This window comes from Rattus norvegicus, chromosome 5 (assembly GCF_021556685.1).
Source record: "Rattus norvegicus strain SHRSP/BbbUtx chromosome 5, alternate assembly SHRSP_T2T, whole genome shotgun sequence".
NCBI lineage: Eukaryota > Metazoa > Chordata > Mammalia > Rodentia > Muridae > Rattus > Rattus norvegicus.
In genome coordinates this window covers 84,997,742-85,016,033 of record NC_141538.1, presented here as the reverse complement: position 1 = coordinate 85,016,033, position 18,292 = coordinate 84,997,742, and the positions used below count along the sequence as shown (strand labels likewise).

The 18,292-nt window shown below is 38.1% G+C and overlaps 1 protein-coding gene across 6 annotated transcripts in view; it reads left to right on the top strand.

Annotated features, from left to right (window-relative positions):
* The window catches only part of Astn2 (astrotactin 2), a 975,380-nt gene that overhangs the window by 407,655 nt on the left and 549,433 nt on the right, over positions 1–18,292 (top strand). For all 6 annotated transcript variants that reach the window (XM_087659925.1, XM_087659924.1, XM_087659923.1 and 3 more), the window contains 1 exon segment: positions 9,371–9,538. In XM_087659925.1, the coding sequence (XP_087516051.1) occupies positions 9,371–9,538 (168 nt within the window).

Genomic DNA, 18,292 nt, shown 5'->3' with positions numbered 1-18,292 from the left:
CCAACTGTAATTTTGATGTCACACTACTTAGACTCTGTTCTAACTCTGATGTACTCCAGTGGTATGGCCTTTGGAATGCAAGTTGTACAGAAAGTTCTAGGGGTAGTTTTGGTCATGCATTTATTAATAATGGTGATTCATGCTAAGTCACAGTGCAAATATCGAAATGTATAAATATGCAAAGCTGCGTGGCTTCACTTCCTACATACTTGGGCTGCTTGTATGATGTATATTGTTGCTCATATGGTTGTGGTAAACATAACACCGGAAAATTAAATGAAGCTTATGAGAAAACAATATGATCAAAAGATTTAATAAGGACGAGATGTATGCATAGACTGCTGTTATGTAATCAATACAATGTTTTATAGGAAATTTCCCTTTAAAACTTCAGTAGATGATACCCTAAAAATGACAAAAATACAATTGTAGGATCATAAATATATAATACAGTAACATGTATGCTTAGTTACTTTCTTAAGTATTATAAGTATTAATAAATATAAGCAGTATGTATCACATATAGTTGTATATTCTATACTTTACATGATCACTAATATGACCACAGACACATAAGTCATGCATCTCCTGAAGTACAATAGCTATGTCAATAGGCAACAAGAATTGTCAGCTTCCTTACAATTTCAGTGACCACTGTTACATATGAGGTTTCTTGTTGCTCTTTATATAGCACACAGCGGTACTTGGCAAATCCTTTGCAGGATCTTAAAGCATATCTTTTTCCTGCCTTTTGTCCTAGGGTTCGTTATCTATTAAAGAAGAAGGTTTGACTATAGTGTTCATCTTTAGTGAGGATTATCTTATACCCAATAGATGAAAATTAGGTTTGGGGGTAATAAGATTTGCTCCCTTTGTGCATTGTAAATGTAAACCATAAAGAGTGTGCAATGGTAGATACACAATGTATCAGTGGTGCTAAAATGTCACAGGTAAAACATAGTTTGGAAGGAAAAGATAAACAAACTTAGGGAATAATAAAGAGAAGGGTTTGGGAACTTCTTTTCCATATCATATATGGCTCTCATAACATCCTAAAGTTCTCACCTGTTATATAACTTCCAAGAAGAGTTTTCATATTTTAACCAAGATTTTCTTTTCTGAGGAGCCTACCAATACAGTGTTTTATGTAAAATGACCTTCTTTAAAATAATCCCTGGGCATTTTCATTTTCTTCTTCCCTTCCATCTCCTTAACATTTGCATCTTATTTACATAATATATGTATATATTATAACCTAGACATTACTGAATAGACATTCTTCTGTCTATCCAGCGATATTGGATTATCTAGAATCAGTGTGGGCTCATGGGGAATCAGTGAAACAGCTTAGTTCAAGCTAAGCTTTATATTTAGAGCTCTATGCATCTCCAAGAAGTACCTGTATAGAATTGAATTTCAACTATTGGCTTTCTCATTTTATGCTTTTCAATTGTATACATTTCAAACTTTATTCAGACAAGTAATCTGTAGGGTTCCTTGATAGTAAATAAAGGCTAGTAATCAGAAAAACCTAATTAGTATTTGTCCAGTAAGATGCAAGTGCTGTGTTAGTTTGTTAATATTGCTATAATAAAGTACCCTTGATAGAGTGGCTGAAATGTCAGGAGTGTGTTTTCTCATAGTTATGAAGTTAGCTCTCAAAGTTCAAGGGGTCAACAGGATTGATTTCTTCTGCTGTTTCCGCCCATGGCTGATAGATGACTTTCATCTTTTCTCATCTTCATGTACTCTCTCTTCCATGTACATATGTGATTAATGTCTTCTTATAAGTACATGAGTTGTGCTGGATAAAGGCTCCCCTTTGAACTTTAGCTCTTTAAAGACCCTGCCTATGACGGGAATGGATAGGGAAATGGGGGGTTAGGTATCATGTGTGGGGAAGGATAGGAGAAATGCCTAGACAACCTTGAAAATGAATGGAAATCTGCAACTGATGGGGGCAGGGAGGTTATGGGGCATCTCCAGGACAAGATGGAGACCTGGGATAAGGGAGGCACACCAGAATCAATGGGGGTGACCTTAACTGTGATGCAAAACATTGTGGATATGGAACCTAAAAAGGCTACCTCCTTTGGGCAAGCAAGAATGCTAGTGGAACAATAGATACACCAACTCACCCACAAAACTTTCAAACTAAAATTTATCCTATCTACAAAGAAATGCAGGTATGGGTGAGGTGAGCAGAGACTAGGGGAATGGCCAACAAATAACTAGCCTAAATTGAGACCCATCCCATGGGCAAACACCAATCCCTAACACTTTTAATGATATTCTGTAACGCTTGTAGACAGGAGCATGTTGAGAGGCTCCACCCAGCAGGTGACTTAGATACAGACACCTACAGCCAAACAGTGAATGGAACTTGGGGACTCTTATGGAAGTATATTAGGAAGGATTGAGGCCCCTAAGGAACTACACAGGAAGACCAACAGAGTCAACTAACCTTGACCCTTGGGGCTCTCAAAGTCTGTACCACTATCTAATGTAAAGGAGCTGAACCTAGGCCTGCCGCACATATGTAGCAGGTGTGTACTTTGGACTTCAGGTGGGTCCCGAACAACTTGACTGGGTGCTGTCCCAAAAGCTGTCGCCTGTCCATAAGATAGGATTTTCTAGATAGGCTGCCTTGTCTGGCCTCAGTGGGAGAGGAAGCACCTAGACTCACAGAGACTCAAAGTGCCAGTGTGTGTTGGGGGGTGGGGATATTCAGGAGGCACACATCAATTCAGAGGAGATGGGGATGAGAGATAGGGGAAGAATTGTTGGAGGGGGTGACTGAAAGGAGGAGTGAGTGGGATTTAAAGTGAACAAGTAAAAAGAACATAAAATAAAAAAATAAGATCCTGCTTCAAATGCAGTCATTGTCAATCAATGCCTGTCAGATCTTCATCAAGTAAACTAGAAGAAGATACAATCCATCCCATAACAGAGAGATAACATGTAGGTGATGGTAAGAAGGTTACATTTGACCCAAAGTAAAGAGAAATTAAGTAGGAGATAAGATTTTAAAAATATCAGAAATAAGGAAAAAAGATACAGAGTAAGTTGCTGAGAGCCTTGTTTGAAAACTGACCCCCAATAATCTTACAGCTCCCAAAGACCAGTAACTCCCAACCACCTAGGTTGGCTTTGATTTCTCTTACAAAGCCCTCACCACTTTGTTTGATCCCCCAACTTCATATATCCACTGTTCAATGGATAGTAGGTAGTGGAATGTAGCCAATATTAACTTATGGCTCTGTAAATTGGGACACAGGCCAGAGTGAACACATGCTTCACATTCCTGCTGGGCTGATAATATATGTGTTCCACATTTCTGCTTCTGAGTTTGTACATCGTCATACCTCCAGGAGGGATGTTTCACATAGCTCTGAGAGTCCAACAGAGATAGGTTCTGTGATGTGACCAAAGGGAGAGTGCCTCTCATCATTTCCAGACCAAAGGGACTGAGTCCTTGGGGCCAAGATTCTTCTTCCGCTTTATTTATGGAAAGCATCTACTGGGCATTTACCAGTGTGACCCAGCCTTGTTTTGAAGTCTTTTACTCATGACTCTCATTGGCCTGGCTCATGGCACACAGTGAAATGAAAGGACATTTGCAGCTGCTGCCTGTCTCGCCAGGCAGTTTTTGTTTGGTGATACCTACTTCCGTGATATTTTTAGTTCTCATCTGTAGCATCCTGTTTCTTTTGGGGGATGCTGTGCCTCTGGCTTTTCAGAGAACGTTATGGAGTGGCCTGAGCTTCCCGGCTCACCCCTGATCTATTCTGCACAATTACTGAAGCAGGCTTATAATCAATGTAATTGAAGATCAGAGTTAATGAGGACCTCGGTGCCCGCACAGTCCCCTGAGCAACACTGGCTTCAGATTCTAGATAAGGAAATGATTGGGCTGAACTGAAAATCCATTTGGCTAATTAGATGATGTATATTCCCACAAGGCAGTGAGAGAAAAATGGATATATATGTATATATGTATATATAAATATATTTAAAATAAGGAAGCGTGACATTTTGAAGTTGAGATTTTGGCAGAGATTCACTTAAGAGTCATTGCTCTCTGGGAGGATCTAAATGAGTATCTCAGAGAGGAATCTTACATTGCCCAATAAGGGAGGGAGGGCTTGCAATCTAAAGCCAAGAAAATAAGACAGACATCCAGACGAAAATAAGGGAAACATGAGACATAAGAGATAACACATTTTTTATTTCCTTGCGAGGTAGTTTTCATTCCCATAAAAATGTGGCAATTTATTCAGAGAGCTGTTTGACACTCATTTAACTTACTAGTGCCCCCTCCTTCCTAACGCTACCATGTGTTTCTTTTCTTTCATTCCCTCCCCAAACCCAAATGTCTTCTGAACCTCCACCCCACACTAAGAACTATGCTGATCATGACTTGAGCAGTGCATGGTCCTTGCCATCAAGAAATGAAGAATCCAGACGGAATAATGGGTAAAGAGCAAGGGCTAAGCACAGAGGTTTTGCCTCAGAGTTGCATGTCTGATCTGCATCCCTGGTATTGTCAAGCACGGTATTTTATTGAACTAGAATCAGGTATAGGCTGGCTGGTTAGTTTGTATACAAAGACGCAGCTGAATGAATTGTTAGCATGGTGTATTTAAGTGCATACTGGATGAAACTCCCTCATAAATATGGCAAAAATTGAGAGATGCTGGTCTACTGGGTAAATCTGCTGTGTATTATCAAGGCTCCTAGCTCTTGATGCTTTCCCACTTTAACCTACGGAGTGATCTGTCTATATATAAGTTTAAGTTAAAGGCCAATTTGCAAGGTCTGCTTCCTGAGAATAAGAGTTCTTCCACAGTGGGGAAACCCAGCGCCTCGGATAATCCTCACAACACTCCAGTTTGTCTAGTACATATTTCTGCATATATTTGATCTATATTATTTAGTTCATTATATTCTTAATCGCCCTAGCTCATTTTCCCAACTCTGAGAAAATGTCTTATATGGAGAGGACTTTACTAAGTGCTGGACAATGAACACATTAAACTTAGTTCAGGAGTCTCTTTTGCCATCTTTCTGATAAAATGTGATTTTTTCATCTCCTTGCTCCTTTTCACAGAGGCCCCCTTTATTCAGGTCTATATTTTACTCATCCACATGTCAAGCCCTTGAAGGTGATTCACCTCTCTCCAGAGCCCTGAATGTGATGTTCAGTTGATTAGTTTGAACACTGTGAGACTCTGAAAGGGCTGGCCTCATTGTTGAGTTTTATGTATTGCAAATATAATTAACCTGGACCAGTGAGATGGCCTTTCTCCTTCACAATCCCAGGAAGAAGTGAATTGAAGATGTCTATCATCAGACATGGAACTTGATTTCATTAATTCACTTTAGCATTCACTATGTCTCTAGCATGTGACAAGTATTTTGCTGAGGGAAGGATTGATAAGGATTCATGAGTCACCACATATTCCTTATAAGAAGCCATGGCCCATTGGAGAAGAGAAAGCACCTCCAGCACTATGTACACTGCAGTCACCAAAGTAAATGTCCAACTTGCTGGAGGAGGAGTGATAAGACGACAGAAAGGATTCCCTACCAGAGTCCCTACTTCTCAATATCGCCTGAAATAGTGGGGAAGATCACAGCTTTGGAAACTGAAAACTCTTCTTTCAACTTTTACTCCCAACCATGATTAATTATGCATAGTGGTCTGATCAATTTTTCTCTGAATCTCATGCATTCTTCTGTGAGAGAAGAAAGTAACTAATCCCAATAGACTGTTGGAAATAAGCAAAATATGTAACATGTTTATCTCAAGAAACAACAAACATAACACTCAAAGGATATAGCCACCCTCTGCCATCAAAACATTTGAATGTCTCTTCCAAATCTTGTTTCAAAAGATATTCAAGTTAAAGAAAACCATGCTGATTAGGCCATTTATGAAGTTGAAACCCAATACCAGAGTCGTAATAACTTATTAAAAACAGAATTATATTCCAGAAAGTTCTAGGGTCTGAAGAGTCCAAGATCAGGATGTCAGGTGTGCTTTCTGGTAATAGTCAGCCTTCTGCTTCATTGTAGAGCTTTCATAGGTGACACCTTTCTGAAGTCCTTATCAGTACACTAATACATATTTTTAAGAATTCTGTATTTATGACCCAGTTATCTCTAAAATACTCAAAGACATACAGTCTATAACACCCGCTTTTCAGCCCAATATTTCTCATTCACGTTTCTCATATTTGAAATCTGTGGATATTGTATATAGAGCTTTGAAGTTCATAAGAAATACAAATAATAATGAAAATTGCTCCCATTAGTCAGTTTCATAGGGCACCCAGGGCTTCATCTCCTTTAGTGGATTTGCGTTGCTGTATCCCTATCTCCATTAAGTGCTACAACACTAGCTCTCCTAATTGCAAGGTATATTAGTGGTTGGCCCCTCAGCTGAACATTTATTGAATAAGCATCCCTCCATTGTGAAGGGTTGTTTCACCCAAGGTTATATTCCTTTCCTAGAGATAGCTTATAATTCCCGACTGGACAATGCAAAGGTATAAATGTATTGATTTGAAACAAATGCAAAGGTGCACCCACAGCCAGAGTGTCGAGTACAGTCAGTGGATGGTTTTTCTGCATCACCATGGCAATTCAACTTCTCCTACCATGCCATGTTACTTTGGCCACTTCTTACGAGACCATCCTAGTGGAATACTCCTATGCCAATCTCTGCCTTTGAGTCTTCATGCAGGCAATGGTGATCTAAGGCAAATGCATTGTCTTAGGAAATCTTGAGATCAGCACCTGGAAAAGGGACATTCTCTACCCATGCTATTTATATGTAGCAACTGGAGGATTGTTTTCTTGCTGAAGTTTGTATGGCTATTAAGTAACACCATGAGGATCTGAACTCATATCTTGCTGGCTGTTCTCTTTATCACAGCACTGTGTAGCTTTTCTAAAGCAGCAGGATTAACCAAACTCAGCCCTGGGACACAATTCAATATCCATCCCTCAGTCTTTGGTGAGAATAAATACAAGAGTTATCCGTTTAAACAGCATGACTGTGCTTTTTAAAAGAAAAATCTGCAGTTGATACTGATGTGTAGTGCCTTGCTCAAGGACCCATGTGACATATTTCTCTTCGGGCTTTGTTCCAGTGGGGGAAACGTGGCTTTGCAGATAGATTTACATAGCTTTCCTTGCCAGAAGTTTGAAATACAGAATCCTATAGACTCATTTCTTTCTTTTTTTTTTCTATTTCCATTTAGCTGCCAAAGACTTTAGGGCCAACTTCTAAAGAGGTCATTTCCTTTTTTCAGTGTGATGTCACCCATTACTCCTGCCACCTCACTTAGATGCTTCTGGCATTCACACTGACAATCATGCTGTATCCTGTGCTCTTATATGGGAACTTCTATAAAATAATCGACATTGTATATCCATATGAGTTAAAGAATGTAAGCTTTAGCCCTTCTTCTCAAATACTTGAATAGCCAGACATGGTTTAATTTGACCTCACCTCCCAAACCATCTTTCATTGCACTATAGCAGATCTGATCCAAGATGAGTCCAATCATAGGGCAAGAGCAGTGTTTAATATGATCTGACAGAGAATCCCTTGTTAAATGTAAAGGATGCTTAAAAGCAGAGGCACTCTTTGGAAAACTTGAATGTCTTACCAGGAAAAACTAGGGCATTGTTTTTATTGTTTCCTGGTATGAGGAAGAGAAGTAAATAGGGTAGGAAGCTTGGTTATATTAATTTTAGGACACAATCTTTTATTCTGCATAAAACAAGCTGATGCATTTAGCACAAGTCTAGAAACACTCTAAGTCTTTTTTAGTCTTATTCAAATTCATCTTTTTTCACTCCGTGAAGCTTAGCCATAGATTTGCATGATTGCTGCATGCATGTGTTCATTATTTACAATATAATTATGGCCAATCTGAAGGAGCTTTTTGCCTCCTCCAAACTGGGTGTACATATGAGCATATGTGACTTTGTATAGGATACATAGTTGTATATGTAAACACTGTATAATTACACAGTAGTTACATTGGAAAGGATAATGTATAGCATATGCATGCATGCATACATATTATATCTCATGAATTAATGAGGAATATTTCCATTCAGACATTAGGAAGCTAGAGGCTTTTTGATCTATGTAAGTTCTAGGAACATATTTAAGCCTTCTTTGGAGAACAGGTTAATTATTAGAAAATAAACAAACAAAAAAGCCAAAAACCTTTACATCTCAGCCTCTCCTGGCATTTAGGCCTATGTGTTAAGATCTGTCTGGAAGTGATTCATAGCTGCTATTCAAGTAGAGCTGGATGTGACCCTTTGACCCCATCCCATGCTTGCTTCTCTTCCTGTATTTCCCAAACTCTGAGAATCAAGCTCATTTATTTGTTTGCTTGCTTAGTTTTTGAACACAGCCTCCCTCTGCGTCTCTGGATGAACTGAAGCTCATTTTGTAGATCTTTCTGGCTTTGAAGTTACTACTACGTTCATCGGCTGGGTCCCAGGACTATAGGCCTATGCCACCAAACTCTGTATCAAGATGGGTGTGTCTCTGCATGTGTGTGTGTGTGTGTACACATGTATGTGTACATGCATGTATGCATACATGCATGTATGCATGTGTAGTATCTTTCCTTAGAGGGTCTAGGAATTTTCTTGAAAAGTCCTGTCTCTGTCTACCAAAATCTACATTTCTATTTCATTATCTCCTTCAGAATTAAATAAATGGTATTGAGAGTCAAGCTCAGTGTTACTGTACTCACCTACTATATGTCTCAGTCCCTAGCTGTGAACAACAGCACTGCACAAACAACAACTACAAAAAATATAGGAACTAGGCCATGATTCCATGTTTCTTATTTTGGATGCAGATATCATCCGCTGAGCTGCGGTGGGCATTAGTACACTCTTTCCCAAAGGGATGCAGGGCTAACAGGGACGGACAATTTTTCTTTTGAAATTTAATCATTTTTTACTAGAAGCAGTTAGCCACTGCCTACACACCTTACATTAATCCATTTCATTCTCACATTTGAGGTCGTGCTCCTTAATATTTTCATTTACAGATGAAGCAGCCAAGGTCAAAGTAACTAAATGACTTCCACAGGAGTCAGTGGTCTGTAAGGGAAGTCTGGATCTGAACCCAGTCCTTAGGACACAGTCTTCTCCACTAGTTCTTGTTGTCTTTGACAATATAATGACATGGAATAATAGTTCTTCTAATGTTCTTAGCTAAGTGAGATGTAACGATTGTGGCTGCATTATTTGCACTTTTGTTCCTAGATTACCAGTAATGATTCTGACATTGGGGAGAAATTAGCTGTTGCTCTCTGTTCACCCACAGGAAGCAGCTTTGTGGTGAGTGAAGGAAGCTACCTGGATATCTCTGACTGGCTAAACCCTGCCAAGCTGTCCTTGTACTACCAGATCAATGCCACCTCACCATGGGTGAGAGACCTCTGTGGACAGAGGACGACAGATGCCTGTGAACAGCTTTGTGACCCAGAAACTGGTGAGTCATGCGGTGTGGAACTTGAGATGTGGGTCTTATGCATAGAAAAATAGTCCATTTTTTCACTTAAATAATCAGAGATAGCTGATCCACTGACGAGGGACTTGATAGAAAGGTCTGTCAGTCCAATCAATTAATCCATGTGCTTCCATTCTCTGGTAAGGGAGGAAATTCTTAGAAAACCACGGAAGCTCAGAGGTAGAAAAGGCCACAGAGGACATTAAGGTCAACCTCAGCAAGACCGAGTGTCTGAATGTCATCAGACACCACTGGATGCATATCCATATTTTTCAAAAAGATAGTGTGTATCATTCATTACTAACAAAAGAAAAAAGTACCTAACACACGATCTTTCTGTTGGGCTTAAAGGAATTGATAAAAAATAATAGACTATCAAATGGCAAGAAAGCAGAAGAGGGAAATATATAAGGATGGGGGAAGAAAGGAAACAGTACAAGTGAGCATAGGGGATGAATAAAAATGAAGTGAAATGACATGGGTATGAAAATGCCAGCGTATGATTGTTTATACAATAAAAAATTAATTTTAAATAAGTGAGACAGTATACAGAATTTTCTCCATGTATTCATTTGCACATCCAACGGAAAAGAATTTGATGCAGCCAGGCATATTTTTAGGCAAAATTTTTGCCTCCTGTAATCTACATATGAGTGTCTATGGAAAGGAACAAAAATTCTGCAGTCTCATATGGTAGCCCAAACCCATATATGCCTGTTTATTTTAAACTTTTTTAAATGAAATAACATTAAATATTCATAAACTCATTCATATTAGCCAAATTCCAAGTACTTCATGACTCTGTGACTGACTACCTTCTTGTAGAACCAAGACATAAAAAAAATTAGAAAGTTGTAACAGACAATGGTACTAGACAAAACTATACATGTATGTGTAGATATATGGAGACAAAGATATAGAAATATATAAGTAATAGATGATGATGATGACAATGAAGATAGACAGACAGATAGATAGATAGACAGACAGACAGACAGACAGACAGACAGACAGACATTAACCTTGGAATAGGGGAGAACATAGACAGAAAGGCTCTCTGGGAAGGTGTTATGTCAGTTAGTCTCACAATAGGAACAGATAAAACAATGTCACTCTGATACTTTTCAGAAATAGAAGGCCCTGCACACATCAATCCTTTAGAGCAGAAACGAATAAGTGGATCATTTACTGGGCACTGTCAGGTGTTCCAAGATGCCTAGAGTAGAAGCAAGGAGTACAAAGTACAATACAAGTGTATATTTGGGAGAGAAATGTGGCTCAGACCTTTGATAGGATGATGAGAGCCTTTAGTGAAATGGAAAGTCACTGGATGTTTTTGAGCAAAGCAACATGTGAGCATGAGTTCTGACCAATATTTTAACTGATCTACTCTGGCTGCTGTGTGATAAATCCTTTCTGAGATGTCAAAACATACTATTAATATAATCTAGGCATGAGTTGATAATGGCTTAGATCATGAAAGGAAGGCAAGAAAATGCTGAGATTTTAACAGATTCTGGATAACTCTAGCATAGGCTTGACAGCATTTGTTATTAGACATGGGATGTGAGAAATGGAGTGCAGTCAAAGATGATTGCGAATTTTCCAGTCTAACTGGTGAGAAAAATCAAGTCATCATTTCCTCAAGTTATCATTTCCTCAAGTCATCACGAGTCAGGCATGCCAGGGAGGGTCAGATTTGGGTGAGAGGTAAAAGGAGCAGAGTTGTGAATATCAGTTTAAGAAAACTACTGCCTAATACACAGAAGTGGAGAATGAACACTTGGTTTTGCTCCTGAGATCTGTGTTGGTGCTCTAATACTGTAACAGTTAGAAGTCCTGCCCTGCAGATAAAAGAAAGAAAGATGGCGGACCTTCTGCAGTGTGCCTTCCACACAACCTACTAGATAGAAAGATGTTGAGATAGCTCATACAAAATCATATTCATAATGGCAGAATCCCCCACGTAGCTCCTGCCTGATGCATGTTTAAATCCTGCTTACCCACCTAACTATTGCTTGCAGTCTTTTACTTTCCCCAAACCTTAAGGAACACCCAGCTTATGATTGCTAGAGCTTGTTCAGGTGAAAGTCACACATTCTTTATGCCAACCAAACAGGAAGAAAATTTAAAGGCTTACTGTACAGGAATTATGAGAAGGGAGGATGTAATGTGTCAGAAGAGTAGTTGCCCTCTGGTCCATCATTACAAACAGAATGCAGAGATGTGAGGATTTGGCAATTAGCAGTATATATTCATGGATGATTTTTTGGTATGTTAAATTTATCATTAAATATTTGAACTGTTTATAGCTACTGGCAAGAAGACAGACAGAGATCTCAGTCTGTTAGTGGAGAAGGTGCCTCCAGGTTCTTATCTCTCCTCACTCTACTGAGGCATATGTGTGCATCATTCTATTTTTAATAGCTAAGCATTCACCTTTGCCAGATATTTCCTGATATCCGGGCATCTGTCAGATGTCTGAATCAATCATATTGAGTGAATAGAAGACTGACAGCTACAAACTGTGTCAAATTAGTGAATCTTGAATCTTGTGTGTGTGTGTGTGTGTGTGTGTGTGTATAACATTTAAAGCAGAAGACAAAACAACAGAATAAGAATTCACTAAAGGTCCATGATTCAAAGAGGAGTCTTGAACAGATATAGAAATTGGTATTTTGTGCTATCTATACTGTAACCCAAACCAAAAGAATGCTATCTTACTCAAAATGAATACTTAAAACATGAACAATACACCGTTTACAAATGTTAATCAGTTCATGATAGTTCCTGTCATCTACAAATACAGAAACAAAAAACATTTAAATTGAAGGACTTGGCAATGTCACAAAGGACTCTAGAAACTCACCTATGACTAAGGTCTCTTCATTCTCACTGTTTGTGTTAGCACTTTTACTTTGAAACTATACCAGTCTCTGGTATAGTCTGACCTGCCTTTATGGAAAACTCACTTTGTACAGATGTCATGGTGCTTAATGCTGTCTAGAAGACAGAGGCCTCTGCTCTGCACAGTAACCACAGTCTGAGAAGCTCCATTTCTCAAGAGGGCAAAGCTAGGAACTAAGGAGAAACTTTAAGCCAGATAACTATTGAATCTCTTTTTTTTTTTGGTTCTTTTTTTTCGGAGCTGGGGACCAAACCCAGGGCCTTGCGCTTCCTAGGCAAGCGCTCTACCACTGAGCTAAATCCCCAACCCCGAATCTCTTTAGGGTATGGTGAGGATCTAGTTTCAAATCTTGTTCTTTAATCTTGTTGTTCTAGTCAACAGCATATTGATACCCCTTTCACAGCCTTCCGATAGTTCTACTGGGGGCACTTTTGGACGATCGATGCAGTTCTTACCCCACCTGTTCAGATTGTTGAAACTGGATAGAGAGTTGGTTTTCTTTGGCTGTAACTCCTGATGCTGCAGTGCATTGCTTGGTTCCCGTGCACTCCTGGAAATACTAAGTGGACTCAGAGTTTTTAAAAGAGAGCACGTGAAGTTGGAAAGTGGTAGGAAATATCCCAAGAGTCAAAATGAGGGAGTGCAGTTAAATTTGACAAAGACTTGTTATATCCACACATAAATTTTTCAACAATAAATGGTTAAATTTGTGAAAATAAATAGTATCAATAAGTTGTAAGTTACCATCATACAAATGAGTTTTCCCCTTCCTTGTCTCACACACACGCACACACACACACACACACACACACACACACACACACACACACACACGCATGAACGCACCCACGCACACACACGCACAGGATCTTTGAGCTGAACCCATGTGTATAGAATCCACTAAGACCATCTCAGCTATGTAGCCGTGAGTACTGATGCCAGAAAAGACACATGACAAAATCAAGGTCCTGGTCAACTGATGGCAAAGCCAAGATTTATTCAGAGTCCTGTGTCTTAATCTAGTTATTTTCAAGCTTTTGTAGGTAAGAGAAATGAAGCCTCAGATTCTACATTTCAAGCCTATGGATGGCTGTTGTTAATGCTTCTGACTTGTCACATCAGGACTACGAAGATATGGCAAGGTTACAATAATTCCTCACCCTGGATAGTCTTTTCATGTTCTGCCTATTCAGTGAACGTCTCAGCTGCCATATTCATCAAATATGGTTTTAGAAAACAAACAAACAAACAAAAAACATGTTCACTTACATCACCCCATCCTTATTCAGTCCCTTGAACACACCAGATCCTTATAACTTCCATTTTCTCAAGCTTTTTATTTGTTTGTTTTGGGTCACTTTAAACAACTTTCTGCCTTTACTGGGATACTATAGGTACCATGTTCCTAATTCACATTTAGTCAAAACGTATTCCTTCTCAGGTGCCCTCATTTGTCCTTTCTTGCTGTGACTCAATGAAAGAGTCCTGTTTTTAGTGGTGATAAATATGGACGCCTTCAAATTTCAATAGCATTGATACTGTACTAAGCCAAATGTACAATTGATACTGTACATTTTTGCCCAGATCTATCAGCAGTATGTAAACTTTGGGAGAAGATGAAGATGGGTATCAAGATGTATGTTCCCTTCATCTGTCATTAAAGTTCAGTACTGTTCCTGCTATTCAGTTACAGAAAATAGGAAGTACATCCTTATGTTTCCAGAACCACTCATACACAAATATGATAGTTCTTCCTCCACATTTTTCTACATGAGAATTCAGATTAAGTATTTTCAAGGTTGTGAAAAATTGGCTCAACAAAAACTATTCAGTAACCAGTCACAAGAACCAAGATGATCTCATCTCTTCTTCTCAGGCCATCACATCCCAAAGAGCATCTCTTTGTATTCTTCTAACTGAAATATGCACTCACAGTTTTTCCTCCTATATCCCAGCGAACAAGGTCTCTTGTGTTGACAAGAGTTCCTCTTCTCAGTTGAAGTATCTTCCACTCTAAAATCACCAACCTTCCTAAACTCTACTTAGTTAACAGACTCGTTTTCTCTCAGTAGGATGAATTAGTCTATAGTTATTAGAATTCGTTTTTATTAAAATAAGGTTAAAACTCATAGTTGCTGTTTAAAATTTTGTCCAACCTACTAGAACTTAAATTCATACATTTAGAGCTTTTTTCTAGTTTATCTCTACATTCTTCCCATCCCAATGCTCAGCAAAGAGTCTTACTCTTATAAACCACTAAAGGCATAAATTGATAAGAATATCTGCAAGTGAGAAGTCAAAAATGAGAGCCTAATATATTTTCATGAGGCTTGATTCAAGCCCACTTTGGAAAATTTAGTTCAATTCGTTAGATTCAATTCAAGCAAGATTTTCTTAATTCCTCACTCATAAGTCGATGTGTTAGGAGCTATGGGAAATCACAGATAAATTGGAGTATTCATTTCATTGTGGATTTTACATTCACACAAGGATAAAAAAGGATCTGATAATATAGCTATTATAAAGAATGTAGTGTGCCATAAATCAAGAACAATGCATTAACCAAGTGCTTCCTTCCTGTAGAACAGTGAGAAATGGATTGGAGATGGGGAGTTTCAGGAGATGAACTACTGGTATTGAGAGAAAAATGACCTTTTAGCTTAGCCTTGGAGAATCAGTGGGGAGTGTATGTAGGAACAGTGCTTTAGCAAAGAATTCAAAACCAAAATCAGAAGACGAATGCATGTATTCAGAGAGCACAGAGAAGTAGAGTTGGGATAGCATCTCGGATTACTCCAGATATAAGTGGAGATGAGGCACTAAAAAAGTAACAGGGGACAGAATGGGAAAATAATATGAAGTGGGCTCATAAAAATTCTTATCCTATCTAGGAATGTAGCTCAGTGGTACAGCATGTGCCTAGCATGTATGAATCCCTGAGTACTATCTGTTCTAAAGTAGAGAAAGATTTTGAAAATGATCACCACATATTAATAAGGCTAACGGATACTAAAAAATGGAAAGGGACTGTCATATTTAGCCCCATCTATTAAGAGACATCTAATATCTAATTTTGTAAAAAAAAAACCTAGATTTACTTTTCAATTAATGACATTCCATCAAGAGTGATAATTAGAGGTAATTAGGCAAAAATCAAACCATTCTCCCAGCCTCGTGTACCTTCTACTTTTATATTTGAAAAAAAATGTAGCCTAGCTTCCTTTTTAAAAAGCTGTGTACACATAGCCACAACTAAGTAGACTCAGTAGGTGTAAGAAAGAGAGCCAAAGTTGGGAGGGATAAGAATAAGGAGAAATAGAGAAGAAATTGGAAGGGAGGAAATGGGCTGGATTTGGTCAAAGCATATCATGCCTCTGTATAAAAATCTCAATAAAAATTAAAAACAATAATAAAATGGACATAATTTAAAATCAAACCAAGCTCTTTCTTCTATGAATCAATATATCGATCTAAGCAAAGTCGTGGAGGCAAGTTTTGGCCATCATGCCTCAGAGTTTATATGTAAGTCTTGTTAAGAAGGATTTCTTTTAAGTGTCAAGAGAGAGCAGAAGTATTGAGAAAGATGCTATCCCTGAAGAATAAGTAAGTACCATGCTACAGAGAATATAATTTCTTACCTGTATGTCATTGCCCAAATCAGCTGCATTTATCCAGAAATTTCAAAAGTTAATAGAACTTACAGAAATGACTTGGAGTATGACCCTTGGTGCATTAGAAACAGCTCACATGGACTCATAAGAGTTCATCATTAGCCACTATGACCAACTATTTATTCAATATTACATGGTTGGTGGGGAAGTTTGATAGTCTGGGGATTTTTAAGCCAAGAAAGCTGGTAAACATCACAGATTGGAGACGTATTTTCTTAAGAAAGACAATTATTAAGCATTTATTCCCATTCCACTGAGGGACGCAAATGGACTGAAAAAGGACTGAGGAAAAAAGTCTTAGTCTAGATCTGAGCAGGTAACCTAAGCCTGACATTATACTCCTTACTATAAAGAGTTCTTATTCTAAAGCCACAGCTAAACAGTTGAGGTAACCAGACTGTAGCACTCAGGAACATCACACTTGCTAATGATTTGTGGTGAAACAATGTTACTTAAGTTCTATGTAAAATGTTAGATTTTATACATTTAATCGGGGATAGCCTATAGTTCAGAGGTCCAATCCACTATAATCATAGCAGGAAGGATGGCAGTGTATAGGCAGGCATACATAGTATTGGAGGAGTTGTGAGTTCTTCATCTTGGACCAGAGGTGAACAAGAGAACTACTGGTTAAGAGGAAAGTTTGAAAGCACACCACACAATGACACACTTTCTCCATCAAGGCCACACCTTCTCCAACAAGGCCGCACCTACTCCAACAAGGCCACACCTTCTCCAACAAGGCCACACCTACTCCAACAATGCCACACCTACCAATAATGCCACTCTCTAGCTCAATCATATTCAAACCACCATATTATTTAATGTAAGGATTTATTAATAGCAGAATAGTAATTATTTAGTGACATATTCATTGTTCAAACATTTGGTAAACCAGAGTAGATTTATACTCTGAGTCAAAATCTGTTATAGATCTTGACTTCTTTATTGTAACTGTAAAATATGAGAACAGTTTCTAATTTTCAGTCTTTATTAAGATATGAATAAAAACAAATGCAAAACTTATCATTGAAGTTGTGAAGTGACTGATGGATGAAAGCACTCATTACATTTTTTTGCAATGAGTGTTAGTTATAGTATCTTCATGAAATATTTATATTGAGTTAAGCAATGTGTAACAGCATTAAATTATAAATGGAAATGGGAAATAGTACCTTACACCTTTGAGTTTAAATGTATTTTAGTAGAGTGAGGCGAAATAAGCTAGATATTCTTATAGATTCACCTTTTACTTGATCCTTGTATGATTTTTAATTACATACTGATGATAGTGCCAGCCTTGACACAAATTTGTGACTTGCCCTTGACCATGTTATACACTACAGACTTGGGAGTCTTTGTCTTTAGCTAAGTGTTGAGTGAGAATGTATTTTAATGCAGTAATGGTCCCTAGACATCATGTCATCTGATCTAATGAGGAGAATCAGGGACACAAAGGTCCAGCAAGTTTGCCAATGTCACTCAGTAAATTAGTGGCACAGTACAAATTACAACACTAAATAATTCCTAAGATACTTTCTAGCTTGGCATTCATGTTTCTATGACCTTCTAAGCTCTAATAACTTAGAACATAAGTTTGATTGAAACGATTTATAAATGGCATTTATGGCAAATGGAATTTTCTTTACACAATTGAGATGAACTTCATTCATATTCACCCATCATATCCTCCTTATTTTCATGCCTTCAATGCTACTTTTCATTTGAAATAGGATATGAAATAAAAATACAGTGTGTGTAGTTATATCACATAACATTCATGGGTTGCTCTGAACATTTCTGATGTTTATGTATTGCTTTTATTATTTTTGGACCTTGTGTTAATAAACTTCAAAGTGCCAAAAAGTATTTTATAACACTGTAAAGTCCAAGAATTCTCAAAGATGGGGAATGTTCCTGATTTGAAAGAGATGGCACCATTAAGATTTGTAGGTGCTGTAGCATATACAATCGTGAGTGACAGTATGTACGTGATATGCAGGTAAATAAGCTGACATAATTATGGGTCGTAATTTTGACTCAGACTGAGAAGAAAAATCTACAATATAAATATGTGTTTTACAGAAACTTGGTTTTTGTTCACCTTATTCAAGGCAGTATGAAAATGAAACAGTTCCTAGACCTACATGTATTTTT